Source organism: Tenrec ecaudatus, chromosome 7, assembly GCF_050624435.1.
Source record: "Tenrec ecaudatus isolate mTenEca1 chromosome 7, mTenEca1.hap1, whole genome shotgun sequence".
Taxonomy (NCBI): domain Eukaryota; kingdom Metazoa; phylum Chordata; class Mammalia; order Afrosoricida; family Tenrecidae; genus Tenrec; species Tenrec ecaudatus.
The window spans coordinates 139,667,497-139,687,149 of record NC_134536.1 but is presented as its reverse complement, the minus strand read 5'-3'; the positions used below and the strand labels follow the sequence as shown (position 1 = coordinate 139,687,149).

The 19,653-nt window shown below is 38.1% G+C and overlaps 1 protein-coding gene across 5 annotated transcripts in view; it reads left to right on the top strand.

Moving 5' to 3' along the window:
• Positions 1 to 17,950, top strand: part of LOC142453678 (histone deacetylase 8-like) — a 48,955-nt gene extending 31,005 nt beyond the window's left edge. For 3 of the 5 annotated variants that reach the window (XM_075555236.1, XM_075555230.1, XM_075555233.1), the window contains one exon: positions 16,112 to 17,950. In XM_075555236.1, coding sequence (XP_075411351.1) covers positions 16,112 to 16,178 — 67 coding nt within the window. In that variant the 3' untranslated portion in view covers positions 16,179 to 17,950. Of the gene's footprint in view, positions 1 to 1,595; positions 1,682 to 3,152; positions 3,332 to 16,111 lie in introns of those variants that run through there. The other 2 variants (XM_075555235.1, XM_075555234.1) reach the window with 2 other exon arrangements.
• Positions 17,951 to 19,653: the final 1,703 nt, after the last annotated feature.

Sequence of the window (19,653 nt, the reverse complement as noted above, 5' to 3'; positions counted from 1 at the left end):
AGATGGAAGTGCTCTTGTCAAAGCAAAAGTGGACCAGTCATAAATTAAAGGTGATGGCAACAGTTTTTTGAGGATGCTCAAGACGTTTTGCTTGTTGACTTTCTGAAAAACCAGAGGGTGTTGAGAACATTAGCCAAAGCTTTGGCAGAAAAACATGCCCAGCAAGACTTCACCAGTCTCCGTCATCATAATGTTCCTGATTGTTCCTCTCATCAAACAAGGGCAATTTTCTGACAGGAAGCTACTTTATAGTCCTGGTTTGGCTTCTTCTAACTTCATTTTGTTTCCTATTCTTAAAAATATTTTAAAGGACATCCATTTTTCTTCAATTAAAATGTAAATCAGACAGCACTGACATAGTTAAATTCCCAACATCCTCAGTTGTTCAGATATGTACTAATTGGCTGGTATTATCATTTACAAAGGTGCTTTGATCTTGATGGATCCTATGTTGTGAAATAAACATTATACTTTCTCTTTATCTTCTAATTTCATTTTCCAAGAATGTTTGAAGCACCTTCATATTTTGTATTATTGCATTACCAATAAACCTGAATTCTCCCTTATGCAAAAGCCATCTCTTAATTAAAATGTTATACTGCAAAGAGTGTGTCTCAACTGGGGAATTACTTTATAAAACCCTATATTGTAAACAAAATAATGAACAGACTCAGTTTTTTGAAAAGTGTAGATCTGAAGAATTCCCAAGTCCTCATTTTCCTCTACCCATTCTTATACTGAAGAGAAAAACAGAATGCTAATAGTTCAGGGGGAAAAAAATCTGGGATCGTTAAAATACATGAGTATACTACAATATCTAAAAGATCTGATATTTCTTTTCTAAAAATAGCCTGAGATGTAATTCACATACTACACTATTCACCCATTTAAAGTACACAATTCAGTGCCTCTAAGTATATTCACTGAGTCATGCAGACATTCATCAGCAAAATCAATTTTACAACATTTTCATCACCCTAAATAGAAATCCCAAATGCATCAGCAGTCACTATTTTCTACAACCACACCCAGCCCCTGAATACCACTAATTTTTGTCTTTGTAAATGTACCTAATCTGGACATTTCATACATTTGGAATCATTCAGTTTATGGTCCTTTGTGACTAGATTCTTTTTAGCATAATATTTAAAATATATTTAATAGTATTTTTCATAGCTTATATAGCAAAACAGGTTCCCATTGTCAATTTCCCCGCATAATATTCATTAACATTGGTTCAATTCTGCACATTGTATCAATAGTCTTAATTTTCCATTCTAGGGGTTCCACTGCCATTAGCTTAGTCACACTGCCCCACCATTCTCATCTTTGCTTTAAATTAACTGTGTTCATTTGGCCTCATACAGCTAATTTATTTAAAAGAGTATAGTACTCGAGAGTAACATTTTTGACTTTTTAGGATAACCTGTTATTTGGTTAAAAGATTGTTTCAGGAGTTAGTTTTGGGTCAAGGTTTAAGTTGTATTTCAGGGCAATATGCTCAGCGATTACTCCAGCCTCAATGGGTCTAGTAAATCTGGATTTTTTTTTTTTAATTTAAAGTTCTGTTCCACATTTCTCTCCCTCTCTTTCAGGATCCATCTATTGTAACCCTGAATAGAACCTTTGGTAGTGGTTATTAGGCACCATCTAGTTCTTTTGGCGTCAGGGGAAAAGAGGCTGTGGTTTATGGAGACAATTAATCCTACAGTTTGGTCCCTTCTCTGATTCTTAGGTTTCCTTCTTTCCCTTTTGTTCTAGATGAGTAGAGATAAATAGCTAAATCTTCGATGACTGATCACAAGCTTTTAAGAAATGTAAGCAATGAAATACAAAATATGGCTCTTCCACTTGGAATCTTTCTAATTGCAACTAAATCACTGAGTAACAGTATGCAAATTCGTAGTGTTTGTGGCCCACCAAGGGGATTCCATAGCTTGCCAATAATGTAAATAAGGTGCATGGTATCCAGAAGGAAACACTTCCCATTCCTGTACCATCCTTATAATTGTTCTTAAGTTTGAGACCCTTGTTGAGACCATTGTTCAATTCATCTCATCAAAAGTTTTATCCTTTTCCCAGCCCCTTCATTTTACCAGTCATGATGTCCTTCTCCAGAGGCTGGTCTCTCTTGATAACATGTTCAAAATACATGAGACAAAGTCTCACTATCCTTGCCTCTAAAGAGCATTTTGGTTGTACTTCTTCCAAGACAGATCTGTTTATAATTTTGGCAGTCCATGGTATAATTTCACCAATGCTATAGTTCAAAGGTACTGAATTTCCTTTGGTCTTCCATATTCAAGTAAATTATATGGAACCTTCTACCTAACTGATCACTGAGAAAGGGCTACTAAAAACATTCAATGGGTAAGAGATGGTCTCTTCAGCAACTGGTGCTGGCAAAATTGTATTTCTACCTGTACAAAAATGGACCTATAACTCATGCAATATACAAAATAAACTCAAGACGTATTGAAGACCTAAATGTAAATCCAAGAATTATATAGATCATCGATGAGAAAATAAGGACACATGTAAGGGTCCTAATTTATTGCAGAAACATACTACCAACCATAAAGAAAGACAAACTAGGTAACTGGAATCTACTAAAAATAAAGCACTTGTGTGCAAACATTTTAATTAAAAGAATAAAATGAGAACCCAGAGACCAGGGTGGAAAATGGAAATGACACATTGGACAAAGGACTAATTTCGAAAATATTTAAGAAACCATTATCACCTAAACAAATAAAAGCCAAATAATTCCATTAAGAACAGGACAGACCCCATGGAAGTTACTTTATTATCTCTCAAAAAGCTGATAATACTACCACTAAAGCAGAACGGGGCTATATAAACACCTTAGAGAGTTGCTTAGCAGTATGGCAAGAGAGGATGGGAGGAAATGTGGCGCTAATAACAATGTTTACAATAAAGAAAAAATGTTCTAAAATTGATCGTAGTTACGAATGTACAACTCTTTAAATCTGATTAAACTATTGAATAGAATGTTATACAAATTATATGTCAATAAAACAGGTTTTATTAAAGGAAGGAAGAAAGGAAAGGAGGGAGGCATAGCACCTAGTGGGCATCTTTGGATTTTGGAAGCAACATGTCCCTCATTTGGGTTTGCTACTCTCGCCTAGATACACCGAGTGAGTTGAAGAGCTACCAGCTTTGAGTACAGCCCAGGAGCTGGATGTGCTCTAAACCAGTGCACACCCTCACGATTTGGAGCAAAACTCTGCAGTCCTCTGCTTCCAAAGTCTGTGAAAACTCTATGGAAAGCATACAACTATGTTGCTCAAAACAAACTATTGATAGCCCTGAGAAGAATGGGAATTTTGCTTATGTACATGAATCAGGAGGCAGTTGTGTAAACAAAACAAGGGAATACTGCGTGGTTTAAAATCAGGAAAGGTGTGCATCAGGGTTACATCCTGTCACCATACTTATTCATTCTGTATGCTGAGCAAATCATCAAAGAAGCTGGCTATATGAAGAAGGATGTGGTATCAGGATTGAAGGAAGGCTTAAATTAACACCGTGTGATATGCAGATGATACAGCCTGGCTTGCTGAAAGTGAGGAGGACTTCAAGCACTTGCTGATGAAGTTCATGGATTGAAATAGTTACTGTGGATTACAGCTCAATGAAGAGAACACCAAAATCTTCACAACCAAACCAATAAGCAACGTCATGATAAATGAAGAAAAGGTTCAGGCTACCAAGGATTTCATTTTGCTTTGATGCACAATCAATGCTTATGAAAACAGCAGTCAAGAAATCAAATGCTGCACTGCATTAAGTAAATTAGCTACACAACACCTCCTGAAAGTGCTAAGAAGCAAGGATGTTACTTTGAGGACTAAGGTGCAGCTGACCCAAGCCATGGTATTTTCAATCACCTCATATGCATGTGAAAGTCAGACAATGAACATAGAAGATCAAAGAAAACTGAATGCATTTGAACTATGGTGTTGGTGAAGAATATTGAAAGTACCATGGACTACCAAAATAACAAACAGATCTGTCTTGAAGCAGTGAAGGGAGACGCCGGATAGGGCAAGATATGACAAAATAATAATCTATAAATTATCAAGGGCTCATGAGGGAGGGGGGAGTGGGGAGGGAGGGGGAAAAAAAGAGGACCTGATGCAGAGGGCTTAAGTGGAGAGCAAATGCTTTGAGAATGATGAAGGCAAAGAATGTACAGATGTGCTTTATACAATTGATGTATGTATATGTATGGATTGTGATAAGAGTTGTATGAGCCCCTAATGTTAAAAAAAAAAAAAGAAATACGACCAGAATGCTCCTTAGAGGCAAGGATGGTGAGACTTCATCTTATACTTTAGATATATTATCAGGAGAGACCAGTCCCTGGAGAAGGACATCGTTCCTGGCAAAGTAGAGAGGTAGGGGAAAAGAAGAATACTTTTGATGAGATGAAATTTGCACAGTGGCTGCAACAATGGGCTCAAACATAAGAACAATTGTGAGGATGCTGTAGAAATAGGAGATGGTTTCTTCTGTTCCACATAGGGTCACTATGAGATAGAGTGGACTCAACAGTAGCTAACAATAATGACAATAGCTACATCTCAACTTCGGTCTCCCTTGTAATATAGATATGCTTTATTTTTTAAGCAATGATTGGCTAAGGTAAATTATAGTTAGCAGCATGAAAATGAGCCCAAACTAACCAGTTTATATAGGGAAATTTCATGAATTGAATTATGTTCCCCCAAAATATGTCTCAACATAGCTAGGCCATGATACCTAGTCTTTTTTTTTTTTTTTAGGTTTTCTTAAGGATTCCATTTCTTTTATACATACATCAATTGTATAAAGCACATCCATACATTCCCTGCCCCAATCATTCTCAAGGCATTTGCTCTCCACTTAAGCCCCTTGCATTAGGTCCTCTTTTTTTTTCCCCTCCCTCCCTGCTCCCCCCTCCCTCATGTGCCCTTGGTAATTTATACATCGTTATTTTGTCCTATCTTGCCCTATCCGGAGTCTCCCTTCCCCCCTTCTCTGCTGTCCCTCTCCCAGGGAAGAGGTCACATGTGGATCCTTGTAATCAGTTCCCAATACCTAGTCTTGTGTCATTGTTCTCCAGGTTGTATCTGATATAATTATCCTCCACTTTTGTTAGTCATTTAAAATCCTAACCTCTATACATTAATGAGGCATGATTAGTGTGAAGTATACCTAGAGTCACAGACTTGCTAGAGGGTGTGAGTCAGGTCCCTCCATTACTCAAATCACCAGTTGACTCAAGTCGCCACTCTGATTAAAGTCACACATTTTATCTTACAAGAAATGCATGGAAAGAAAAGCAAACTGAGAAAGATGGGCTTCACCACTGCCAAGAAAAAACAGCTAAGGGAAGAACGTGACCTTTAGATCCAGACCGTGTGCTGAGTACTTCCCTAGAACATGGGGATTACGACACCATGGGAAAGAATGAAAGCAAGACACTTGCAGATCTCTACTTAATACTAGCCCCACAGTTGAGACAAGGACCTTTCCTTAGGTGACATCCTGAATTCAGATTTCTAGCCTCAACTGAAAAAAATGGATTTTTTTTGTTAAAGCAATTTTACTTGTATAGTTTCTGTTATAGCAGATTACTAAACAAGATTACTAAAACGGGAACTAAAATCACCATCTTGGGTTTGTTAGCACTATATTCTAACTGCCTGAGCTAAATAGCCACAGATATTGCCAGAAAGCAAACAAATCTTTCATCAGGAACAAAAATCCATTCAAGCATGTAATGTGAGGTAAATCATCCCACCTGAATGAACTGCATTCAATGTTGAGCCTTTTGGAAAATTATAATCTAATAGGGTAGAAAGACTTCTGACTTATCTGAACAGTTTTAAATTTTCCACAATTTGTATCATTCCTCCTAACAATTTTATTTCATTTGAATGATGCAAATTCCAAAGATTCACACCACATTTACTACAAAAGTAATATACATTTTAAAGAAAATTTTAGTAAATGTTGCCATTCTTTAAAATGAAGTACACCTGGAAGGGCAAACAGAAGTCTATAAAGTTAACAAGTGTTTAGTAAGTTCTTTATGAATGTACATCCTCTTATAGAAATTTTACAGATAAGGAATCCTGGGCCAAGGCATTAATAAAAGCTTCAGAATCTTCAAGCTAACTCCTAGAGGAAGCTGTAATAATCCCTCAGAGACATTTTGTTAGTTGTCTGGAATAAAGTCCACAACTACCACTTGACTCATCCTGTATGTTTTGTTATTACTATTATTATAAAGCACATAAGTCAAAAGATTAGTTATTTCAGTTCTTCTCAATCTATACCTTACCCTGATTTGCTTCAAGTCTCCAGAAGAGTTTAAAGAGCCATTTTTACTAAAATTCAAAAGATCATATCTTTTTTTAGACTAAATTATATATGGCACGGAAAGTAAAGATTCACAGAAGAAAAATTCATTGAACTCTAACAAAGAATTTAGAAAGCTAATGTACCATACTAGCATTCCAACTAAATTAAGTAGTATCACTTGTATAAGAATCTGTGTCAGTATTGGATTTAAACATGTGAAACTATGCTTTAAAAAGAAAGCTGAATTTTTATCTCATAGTAAAGACAGGTTGGGATAAAAAATTAAATTTAGGTAAAGCTATGAAACAATATGTGACTTATCTAGTTGATACTTTCTTCTTTTTCTTTTAAGTTCTTATATTTAAATTCTGACACTAAAAATTAAGACTCTCACTATAGTTCAGATGTTGGGGTAGGGAATAAAACACCATAGTTCTAGATATTGGCTTTGAATTTCAACCAATAATTTCCATTTTGTTTTCTTTAAAAAAATTATGAACACATCAGTGGGTTTGGTGACTATAAATAATAAACAGAAAAGTTTACTCCTATGGCATTCTATATTAGAACATTTGCCAATGCCATAAACCATAAACCATAGGTTCCCACACTTATTTGATCTACTGCCTCCTTTCCAGAAAAATATTATTCAGCACCCCCCTGGCAATCAAAAACTTATGTCCTGTAGTCCATAATCCAGGATAAAATATAGGTATCTGCTTTTGCAGACCCCTGGAGCCCTGGTGGTGTAGTAGTTAGACATTGGGCTGTGATCCACATGGTCGGAAGTTCAAAACCACCAGCAACTCAGTGAGACTGGGATTTCTACTCCCATAAACTGTTACTGTCTCTGAACCCCACAGGGGGGTTATGAGTCAGCATTGAATGGATGGCAGTAAGTTTGGATTTGATGGATCATTGCAGCACACACACACACATACCCCAGGGGGCAGTATCACCCACGTTGGGAAACAACTGCATGGACAGTTACCCTTCTCTAGCAAGAAGCAGCTTCAAGAACTGTTCATATTTTAAAATCAGATGCTAGAAAGAACAATAAAAATGGCTACATTTCTCAGGCTATTTGGATTGATCCCATTAAACATATTGAGAAATATTTTTAAATATATACAAGGCGGACTTCAAAAAAGTTCATGGAAAATTCCACTATCATTTAATTCCATTTTCCACAAAACTTCTTGAAGTCTCCTTGTAAAATAGAAAAATTGCTAATATTGAGAACTATAACCATTCTTCCAAACTATCAAGGTTATCAAAAGCAAGAATATCGAACAACTATCACAGCCAAAGAGGAGACATGGTGATTAAATGTAATGTGAAGTTCTGGAACAATAAAGGGCCACTAACTGACAACTAAGGAAATCTGGATAAATTAGAATTTCACTTAATAATAATGTTCTAACATTAGTTTATCAATTATAATAAATATATCATACTAAGGCAAGACGTTAAGCTATGGGTAGGAACTCTCTATTGTCTCTTCAATGTTGATGTAAATCTAAAACTACTCTGAAAAAATAGTCTATCAAAACATAAAAATTGGGCTGTATTTCTCAGGCTATTTGAAATGGTTGCACGGTACTGCAATACTGAGGGCCTAGGCTCATGGGGCTAGATCAAGGACAGTCAAAGACTTCAGCCACCAGTGCCAAAAGAACCAGGCCAGACATCCAAAATCCCTTCAGTGGAGAATTTCAATGAAAGCAATTAATTATTAAAAGGCAGCCAGGGAAGCTTGTTGTTGATAAATTTCTTTATCCCAAACAACCCTCCAGCTCTAAAACACATCGTGGAAATCAGGTTTCATGAGCAGCTTAATCCCCATTTGGAGAAACAGAGTTAACAATTCTGGCAGGGACAAAAACTCCAATTGAACTACATCCTCTATTAGCTGGCAAACCCTGGAGAGAGGAATTTAGTGCAAGAGCAGAGTCCGTTCATGGGGCTTTAATGACTATTAACTCACACATTACAACATATATCATTGTCTGATACTATCATTTGCACAAATAAAGAATATAAATTCCAAGCTTGAATCTTTTCATCCTCTTTCGTAGATGTGTTTAGGTAATAAAAATCATGGATATTGTATTATTAGCCAGGTTATAAAAACTGATAGTTTCTTGAAACTACTGACCACAGTTAATTAATAGAAAGCACATGTCATGATTTGGAATCTACTGATTCAAAATATGAATCCCTTAGTTCAAATTATAAATATTTATGGAAGATCTATTATGAGCCAGATATTAGGCTGATGAAAATAAATTAGTTCAAGAGAACACTGTGAACTGATGAAATAGTTTAGAGGAACATCAAATCAATAAATAGAAATGTGAAGCACATTCATAAAATCTTGTTAAATAGGAAACATTCTTGATTTAACATCACATGCCCTCTAGTAGTCTAGGTTAAAATGTGAAGCTTACATAACAGTTTGGTAATGTCTACTTTGAATGGAACCCTGATGATGTAGTGGTTAAGTGTTAAGCTGTGATATGCAAGGTCAGCAGTTCAAAACCACCAACACCTCTGACAGAGAAAGACAGGACTTTCTACTCCCATAAACAGTTACAGCTTCAGAAACTCATAGGGGCATAAGGTCATTATGAGTCAGTATTGACTCGATGGCACTGAGTTTGGTATTTTTGGTTTTTAACATCCACTATGCTGAAACTCTGCTTATTTGAATCTGTGAGCACTCTAATCTCTGACTGTTATGTGCAGTGAATTGCTGTGTGTCTTTCTGGGAATTTCATATCTCTTAATATATTATCATTACAGGAGGATCCAAACATAGTGGACTAGGCAAATATGATACACAGACTTTCTAAAACAAAGGCTCAAGAAACTAAGTCCAAGGGATCCTGATGATAATCCTTGAACCCACAGCTTCAAAGGAGAGGATAAAGAAGTAGATCAAACATTGACAAGGAAGAATGAAACAAAAATGGCAAATAGGCAAATGGAGCAGTGAACCGCCAACTGGTAGAGCATACTATTCTGAATTATCGCAAGTAGAATCTGATCTGAGCAGGAACCAGATTAATGGGCTCTACTCGCCTACAACTGTACCCGCACCCACATCAGTGATCAGTGACAGGAGCGGTGTGATCTTTCTGCTTACTTTGCAAAACCTCCCAGTGACCAGAGGGAGAGACCAGTCTCCCCACCTGGCAGCCAGCCCAACTATACCCCCCCACACATACTGCCAATGTTAAGCGACTTTTTCTTTCCTTTTAACTTTCTCCATAGTTCTTCCCTCTTGTCCTCGTTTCTATTTTTCTTTTCTCCCTCTTCCTTTACCCCTCCTCTTTTCTGTTCTCATAGAGCAGATGTTCCTCCCTCCACTGACTCTGTTGTTAGTAGTGCCAACCCTCATCCCTCCTAGATGGGGCAGCTAGCACTTTAACCAGTACTATGCTTCTTTCCTCTTTCTTAGTTCTTCCCTCTACTCTTTTTCATTTTCGTTTTCCTCCCCCAGTCTTTTTTTGAGCCAGGAAGCAAGAGCCTATACCCATGCCCCCTGCATCTAGGGTCAGCAGCACCCACTCATCCCTCCATGGAAAGCAGAGTAAACTCCACAATCCAGCTGCAGCTGTTTTTGGTGGCTAAGGCTTGTACAAGTATGATGCCATTTTTTCCTTTTCGTCTTAGTTATTCTGTCTTTACCTTCTCTTATTTAGTTTCTTTCCACTATCTCTTCCCTTCTTCATTTTTTCCAATCCATCGAGTAAGCACACTGCTCCCTGACACCACTCCCACTTGGCAGCTAGGACTTATGCAAATATTATTCTGCTTTTGATGATTTATTCTTTCTTCTTTTCCTTTCTTATTAAGTCTCCTTTCTTTCACATCCCCCTTTTTATAATTACTTTCTTTTTCCTCCCCTCTCTTTCCCTAACAGTTAGGAGCCAGAGACCCTACTCAGCCATACACACCATATCTACTGCACCAGTGGCTAGGCAAATGCCACTACCTATTTTGGCACCACTGGATCAACAACAGATGGCAGCCAACACCACACAGCCTGTGTTATGCTGCTCTGCATGATTAGAGACTTGTGCCAGCACTCTCACCCACTACCAAATTTACCCAGAAGGAGTTCGTGAGTTCCCCACTACCAAATCAACCTAGAAACCGGTGGCAAACACCCCAGTAAGCCAAATGATTAAACCCAGGAACCTCTGGTGGCATAATGGTTAGGCACTGGACTGTCATCTGCAAGGTCTACCATTAGCCCCTCCTCAGAAAAAAAGTTAGGGCTTTCTACTCCCATAAACAGCTACAGTCTTAGAAACCCACAGGATTGGGGGGGGGGGGGGAAGCTGCAAAGCCAATGGCAACCATAAAAAGGCTAGAGTAGTAAAATTTAATTTCCAGTAAAATAGACATGAGGGCAAATAACATAATGAGAGAAAAGAATACACATTACATAATGATTAAAGAAATAATATACCAGGAACATAAAACCATAAAAAACACATACACACCCAATGAAAGACCCTCAAAATACATTAACCAAATCCTTGTAGAATTGAAGAGATAAAGCAACCATTTCACAATAATAGGAGATTTCAATATACTGCTCTCAAGGAAATACAAATCATTGGGAGATAAATTCAATAAAGAAACAGAAGAACTAAACAATACAATCAGGTCACTCCTAGATATACATAAAGCACACCATCTGACAATTGTACAGTGTATGTTCTGCAGCACACACGGTACATACTCCAAAGTAAAAAACACAAGCTAGGCCACAAAGAAAGCCTTAAAAAAGTCAAATACATTGAGATCCTATGATCCATTTTTCTCATATCACAATGCTATAAAACTAGATATCAACTATAGAAATTTCAGGAACATTTACTGGATACTTACCTTCATGAAAATATCATCAAAGATAGCAAAGTGTGGTGAAGAAAGCAGATGGTGCCAGGCTATCAACTGGAATAGTGTCTGGGGTTTTAAAGGCTGTATTCAAACAAGCAGCCATCTACGTGAAGCGGCAACTAAGTGCACACACCAGCCTGTGTGATCCAAAGATGACGATAACAAAATCCCAATATGATGAAGGAAAAGGTATCAGAGCTTAAATTGTGAACAGCTAATTTATAGAAGGCAATGGAGGAAGTGGGAGCCCAAAATCCATATATAGAGTATCTAGTCAGATTACACCTCTGGCAAATCCCCTCTTACCACAGGCGAGGGACTGGAACAGCTTTACTATCAGACAGAGATCATTGTAACCTTAATTATGGTGGATCCAACCATGGTATACAGTAATAATGATACTTGGTCAGTTGAAATCCCTCTTGACCCAACCTGAATGTTCTCTAGGCTCAAGTATTTCTCACTTGTTCCATGACAGAAATTTCTTCTTTCTTTGTATTTTTCCTTATATATTATTATTATTATTACTTCTTGCTGTTTTATTTTTGTTTCTGTTGGGTTTCCCAGTTTGTGGAGCACAGAAGGGATGGATTCATAGAGATAATAACTGATGAAATAGTTTATCAGTGATGTCAATGGAGGGTGTTTAGAGGGGGAGAGGTTGAGGAATTTGGGGAGCAAATAATGAATGCGGGAGGAGGGAGAGAGCATTAGAACTCATTATAATGATGTATATACAATTTTAAAGCAATTTAACCATGGAAATGTATGATATGTGACTATTATATCAAGAAAACTACTTTAAAAAATGAAAGAAACCAAACTTGACCTAGGGTTACCATGGGTGAAGGAGAAGGAATTGTTGCTTAGGGGACATTGAGTTTATGTCAATGGTGGTGGCATAATTTGGAAAAAGATATCAATAAAGTTATATAACATGAAGTGCATCAACACAGTTAACTATACATGTAAAGTTATGGAATTGGAGAATGTTTTGTTGTGGATATTTTGGCCACAATTAGAAAAAAATTTACATGAATAGCAATGAGTACAAGTAAGAAGAAAATGTTCTAGAAGTGAATGTGGAGATAATTATGCAACTCTTTTTGATATGATTTAATTATTGAATTTTATGACATGGATAAAGAGCTAATAAGGCTGTTTTAAAAAAAGAAATAACGGGAACATAAAGACAAGCACTGAACAGACACACCTTAAAAATGACAGGGTAATAAAACAGATGATGGATGAAATTAAGAATTTCCTTGAAACAAACTAGAATGATAACATAGCATATCAAATATTTTAGGATATAACAAATGCAGGTATCAAAAGGCCATTTATAGCAATGAAGGCACACATGAAAAGAGGAAAGAAACAAAATCAATACCTTAACACAGTGCCTCCAACAATAGAAGAAGGGCAACAGCATAAACCCTCCAATATCAGAAGAAATCACAAAGATTAGTACAAAAAATAATGAACTGGAAAGCAGGGAAACAACGGGGAAAAAATCAACAAGACAAGGTGATTCTTTGAAACCAAAGCCAAATCAAACTCACTGCCATCAAGTCACTACTGACTCACACAGTGACCCAATAGGGCAGGGTAGAACTGCTCCTGTGAGTTTCTGAGACTGTAACTCTTTATGGGAGTAGAAAGCCCCGTTTTCTCCCTCAGAGTAGCTGGCAGTTTCAAAATGTTGACCTTGTAGATAGCACATGAACACTATGCCACCAGGGCTCCAATGCTTCTTTGAAAGGATCATCTAAATTGACACACTACTGGCAAACACACCAAAGGAAAGAAGGAAGATGTAAATATCTAGAATTAGAGTTGTAAAGGGCTACATCACAAGAGATTCAAAAGAAATAAAAAGAACAACAACATACTACTACAAACAGCTGTAGTCCAACAAATTTGATAGCCTAAAACAAGTGGACAAAATACCTGGAAATATACATCTACCCAAATGAACACAGTCAAAGTAGAAAATCTAAACAGACCATTAACCAAAGAAGAAAAAAACTCCTAAACAAGAAAAGTCCAAGACCAGATGGCTTCACCAAGCTTTCAGTGAAGAACTGTCACCATTTCAGCAAAAACTATTCAGAATATAGAGACAATAAATTCCCAAACTTATTGTACAAAGCAAGCATAACCCTGATACCAAAGCCAAGCAAAAACTCCACAAAGACAGGAAATTAAAAACCTATATCCCTCAAGAAAAGATATAAAATTCTCAACATAATTTTTATCGATGTAACAAATGACATATCCAAAAAAAAACTCATTGTGGCCTATTGCAATTTATAACAGGGATGCAAGGACAGAGTTCAACATTAGAAAAATATCGAAATTAATGTAACGCACCACATAAACAAGGCAAAGAAAGAGTCACATGATAATATTGATAGATACAGAAAAGGTGTTTGCCAATATCCAACACCCATTTCTGATAAAGAAAACACTCGATGAACTAGGAATCAAAGGAAATTCCTCAACATAATAATGATCATATTTTTTAAAAGCAATAGCCAACATCACACTCAATGGGAAAGTGTATTTTTACCTGAGAATGGGAACTAAGCAAGGGTGCCTTCATCACCACTCTTAACATTTTGCTGGAAGTCCTAACCAGAATCACCAAAGAAATCAAGGGAATGAATACAATTGGGCAAAGAAGAAATAAAGCTCCCACTATTTACAGATTATATAATCTTATATTTAGAGAAGGCAAAGGAGTCCACAAAAAGTCTGTTGGAAACCATTGAGAGATTTAGTAAAGTAGCAGGATATAAAATTAGCAAGTAGAAATAAATTTCATTCCTATATAACGATGACAGCCCTGAAAAAAAATCAAGAAAACAAAATCATTTAAAATAGTCACATAAAAATGAAACACCTAGAAATAAACCTAAACAAACACACACCAAAAAAAAAACCTATACAAAGAGATCTACAGAACATTATTACAAGAAACCAAAGAGATTTATACAAATGGAAGAATATCCTGTGTTCACAGATAGGAAGATTTAATAATATGAAAAATGTCAATACTACCTAAAATAATCTAAAAATACAACATAATTCCAATCCAAATCCCAACTTCATTCTTTAAAGAAATGGAAAACTAATAACCAACTTCATATGGTGTGGAAGAGGCCCAGGATAAGCAAAGAACTTCACAAAAAAGAACAAAGTAGGAGGCTTTATACGACCTAACCTCTAAACTTATTATACAGCCACAGTAGTCAAAGCAGCCTGGTACTAATACAATGATAGATAAATAAATCAATGTTAACAAAATAGAAAACCCAAAAATAAAAGCATCCACCAACAGACATTTGGTTTTTGACAAAGGACCAAAAATAATTGAATGGGAGATAACCTCTTCAACAAGTAGTTCTGGAAAAAATTGGATCTGCATTTGCAGAAAAAATGAAACAGGACCTATAACTTGCCCCATGTACAAAAACAAACTCAAGGTGCATTAGAGACCACCTAAATGTAAACTCCAGAGCTAGATGAATCACCAACAAGAGAACTGGGACAAATGTAAGGGTCCACATGCAGCAGGGGCATACATACACTACCAAATACAATAAAGGAAACACAATCCATATAAGACAAAATAGACAACTGGGACTTAATAAAAACAAGACACACACATCAAAAGACTTTACAAAATAGGTAAAATAAGAACTCACAGACTGGAATTTTTTTCGCAATGATACAACAAATAAGGAGCTAATCATTAAAATCTACAGAACTCTGCAATACTTCAATAAGAAAAAAAAACAAATTATGCAATTAAAAGGTTGACAAATAGCATGAACATAGAATTCATCGAATAGCTAACAACCACATGAAGAAATGCTCAGGGATCACTAGCCTTCAGGGAGGTGCAACTAAAATCAATGAGATACCATCTGACACCCATAACAATAGCCTAATTGAAAAACAAACAAAACAGAGAATGAATAATGCTGGAGAGGGTATGAAGAGATTGGAATTTCTCATACAGTGTTGGCAGGACTGTGAACATGTACCACTGTGGAAAGCAATATGGCACTTACTGAAACTGGGAATAAAAATACCACACAATCCCGCAATACCTCTGCTGAGCATATATCCCAAAAGAGTAGGAGACAAAACACGAACAGACACATGCTATTCCTTGTCCATTGCAGCACAGTTCACACTAGCAAGAAGCTGGAAATAGCCCAAATGCCCATCAGTTGATAAAGAAACTGGTACATGCACAGTGTACATAACAGTGATGAAAAAACAAAACATCTTTTCACATGGATGGACTTGGAAATGTTTATGTTGAAAAGGACATATCTTGTATGAGTCTACTACTGTAAGGATAAAAAACAAGACAAAGGCAAGCTACTGTTCTCAGGTCATGTAGTCTTCTAATACGGCCCCCAAACAACAACGTAGTGTGCCTGCCTAGTTACTATAAACCACATATTTCAGTATCTTAAAAAGCACCTCTAGTAAGGTAGCCTCACCTCAGATGGGGTCAATCTCCCATGTTTGGGGGAGCGGGAGAAGATCAATCAATTCCTGCCATAGAAGTGTACTATGATCGTCCACGGCCATACTACCCTGAACGCGCCCGATCTCGTCTGATCTTGAAAGCTAAGCAGGGTCGGGCCTGGTTAGTACTTGGATGGGAGAAGTGTACTATGATCATACAAATTAGCAGACACACCTATAAGAGTATTTAGTGGGTAAGCACCCCTTTGCCCCCGCTACCCATTTCTTCCTTATTTTCATCCTTTTTTTCCTTTCCCCACCTCCTCCCCAGTTGTCTACCATGTACAACATTCCAGCGTGGAGTAGTCTGGGGGGTTGGCCCCAGTACCGAATACTAAGTGGATACTTGAACTTCCCCCCAGAAGTATTTATTTCAAAGGACAGCATTGAATCTGCAGCTCCAGGAGAGGGACATATCTGACCAGAACACACGGGAGCAGATGAAGGGGGAGGAGAGAGTGGAGCACATTCTGGCCCACCAGGCCCTGAGGATGATAACCCCAATTAGAGCAGCCAGTCCACAGAGAGGACCACATGGACAGCCCCACTATGAGACCTGACGTCCCTCACTGACCCATGGCCTTGCAGGGGCCAGCACCAGAAACACAGTGTGGGAATTGCGCTCGACCTGATCCCACCACACTCAGGCAAAGCACTGGAGGAGTACAGCGGAAAAGCAAGGGAATGGAGCGGCAAGGTCCCCAGGGAATGCTGTAGGTGGACTTTGGGGCCAGGGTGTGGTGCCCCAACAGACTGGACTGGAAAACACTCCTAAAGGCCAACAAATGATCCTTGAACTAACTACAAGCTTTTCTTTCTTGTTGTGTTTTGTTTTTGTCATTGGTTTGTTGTTGTTGTTTTGTTGTATATTGCTGCTTGGTTTTGCTCTGTCTTGTTTTTGTGCATGTTATTATCTCCGCAGGCCTGTCTAAATAAGATAGGCTGGAGGAAAAACAACGAGACCGACAGTTCCAGGGGGAAATGGGATAGGGGAACGTGGGGGGTAAGGAAGTGGTGTTAAAAAACCCAGGGACTAAAAAAAAAATTTTAAAAATTAAAAAAAAAAACCCAGGGACAAGGGAACAACAAGTGATCCAAATTGGTGGTGAGGTGAGTGTGGCAGGCCTGGTAGGGCATGATCAAGGGTAATGTAACGAAGAGGTATTGCTGAAACCCAGGTGGGGATGGAGCATGATAGTGGGACAGGAGGAAAGTCAAGGGAAATAGAGGAAAGAGCTGGGAGGCAAAGGGCATTTATAGAGGTCTAGACAAAGACGTGTACATATGCAAATATATATATGAGAATGGGGAAATATATCTATGTGCCTATATTTATAGGTTTAGTATTAAGGTGGCAGATGGACATTGGGCCTCTACTCAAGTACTTCCTCAATGAAAGAATATTTTCTTCTATTAAATTGGCATTCTGTGATGCTCACCTTCCCGATGCAACCACTGAAGACAAAGTGGGTGAACAAGCAAATGTGGTGAAGAAAGCTGATGGTGCCTGGCTATCAAAAGATATAGCGTTTGGGGTCTTAAAAGCTTGAGGATAAACAAGTGGCCATATAGCTGAGAAACAGCAAAGCCCACATGGAAGAACACACCAGCCTGTGTGGTCACGAGGTTCCAAAGGGATCAGTTATCAGGCATCAAAAAACAAAAAATCATATCACTGGGTGCACACCTCCATGATATGATCGCTGAGGACAAACGGGTACATAAGTAAATGTGGCGAAGAAAGTTGATGGTGCCCGGCTATCAAAAGAGAGAGTATCTGGGGTCTTAAAGGCTTGAAGGTAAACAAGCGGCCATCTAGCTCAGAAGCAATAAAGCCCACATGGAAGAAGCATACCAGCCTGTATGATCACGAGGTATCGAAGGGATCAGGTATAAGGCATTATCAGAACAAAAAAATTTTTACCATAATGAATGAAGGGGGGGAAGTGCAGAGTGGAGACCTAAAGCCCATCTGTCTGCCACTGGAGATCCGCTTACAGAGGGGTCTAGGGGAGGACATGAGTCTATCAGGATGTGATATAGCACCAATGAAGAATACAGCTTTCCTCTTGTTCCTAAATGCTTCCTTCTCACCCACCCCCACCCCCACTATTATGATCCGAATTCTACCTTGCAAGTCTGGAAGTCTGGATAGCCCAGAGGATGTACACTGGTGCAGATAGGAGCTGGAAGCACAGGGAATCCAGGGCAGATGATCCCTTCAGGACTAGTGATGTGAGTGGCGATACTGTGAGGGTAGTGGGAGAGTGGGTTGGAAAGAGGGAACCGATTACAAGGATCTACATGTGACCTCCTCCCTGGGGGACGGACAATGGAAAAGAGGGTGAAGGGAGACATTGGATAGGGCAAGATATGACAAAATAATAATTTGTAAATTACCAAGAGCTCATGAGGGAGGAGGGAGCGGGGAGGGAGGGGGAAAAAAGTGGAGCTGATGCAAAGGACTTAAGTGGAGAGCAAGTGCTTTGAAAAGGATGAGGGCAATGAATGTACAGATGTGCTTTATACAATTGATGCATGTATGGATTGTGATGAGTTGTATGAGCCCCTAATAAAATGTTTTTTTTTAAAGAGTATTTAGTGAACCTTACTGGGAACTCAGATCAAGAGGAAGGGTGGGACATGTCTGTATTAGAGAAGATTACATTTCTGATGTTGGGTCAATCTGGTGAGGCAACCCACCACTGACACAAATACACCCAGTATTATGTTCCTAAGTGGGCACTTTTGACCTAGTTTCTATCCAACCTCTCGTGACCCGCACAACATATTATAGACAACTGTAACACTAGACTGTCCTTTCAAGATACACAATACCCATTCACAGACCACACCACAGCAGAATTTGAATGGGAAATTCCACTAAGGGAACTGGATTTACCTTAAACTCACTTGTAGCTGATCTAAAGGACTGAAATACTCTCTTGAACTTAAAAGTGAAATGATCTAATGGGGAAAGAAGCAGATGATTTCTATCCCAAGATTAGGAAATTGGTTCACACCAATTGCTTAGAGGTTGTCCAACAAAAGGCAACCTAGGATCAACATGTACTTGCCTTTTCAATGCTCTCTCTACTTATTTGGGACATGTTAGCCAACCAGGCATGGTCCTTCCTTTGCAAATGAGTGTTACTGAAAATATTGCCATATCTCTAACCCTCATGGTTTGTGTAACTAGTGTCCAATCATCTAATTTTCAAAGCTGTACAGTATAGGGTCTAAAAAGATGTCCTAAACATGTAGTCTCCTTTTTTAACAGTGTTTTCTATACCACTGACTAAAATAATGTAACTATCAATAGAATTACTATATGCCTCAGGGGATGATTTATGATGCACTCTAATAAAGTGATAATGGTATCTACAAAGCAAACCAGGGAGATATATAAATATATTACATATATGAATGGATTTTGAGCTCCCACTTAATTGTGACCTTAAGAACAATTAGTTCTTGTGAGATGGCCATGCTCAGTACTTGCTCTGAGATCACCGAAGATAAGCGTACTACAGCAAAGTGTTGTGAAGAAATTAGACAGTGCCCGGCTATTAGAAAAATAGCATCTAAGGTCTTAAAGGCTTGTCTCCAAACATGCAGCCACTTAAGTGAGCAATCAGCTACTCCACAAAGAAGCACGACAGCTTGAGTGATCCAAAGATCATAAAGAATAAAACCCAGAGGAAGGAACTGGACCAGATCCTAAAATGTTACGAATAATAGTGGAAGCCCTAAATCCATTTGCAGGATCCACACATGGATTGAGTATCTGGTGAGTCCCCACTGACCATAATG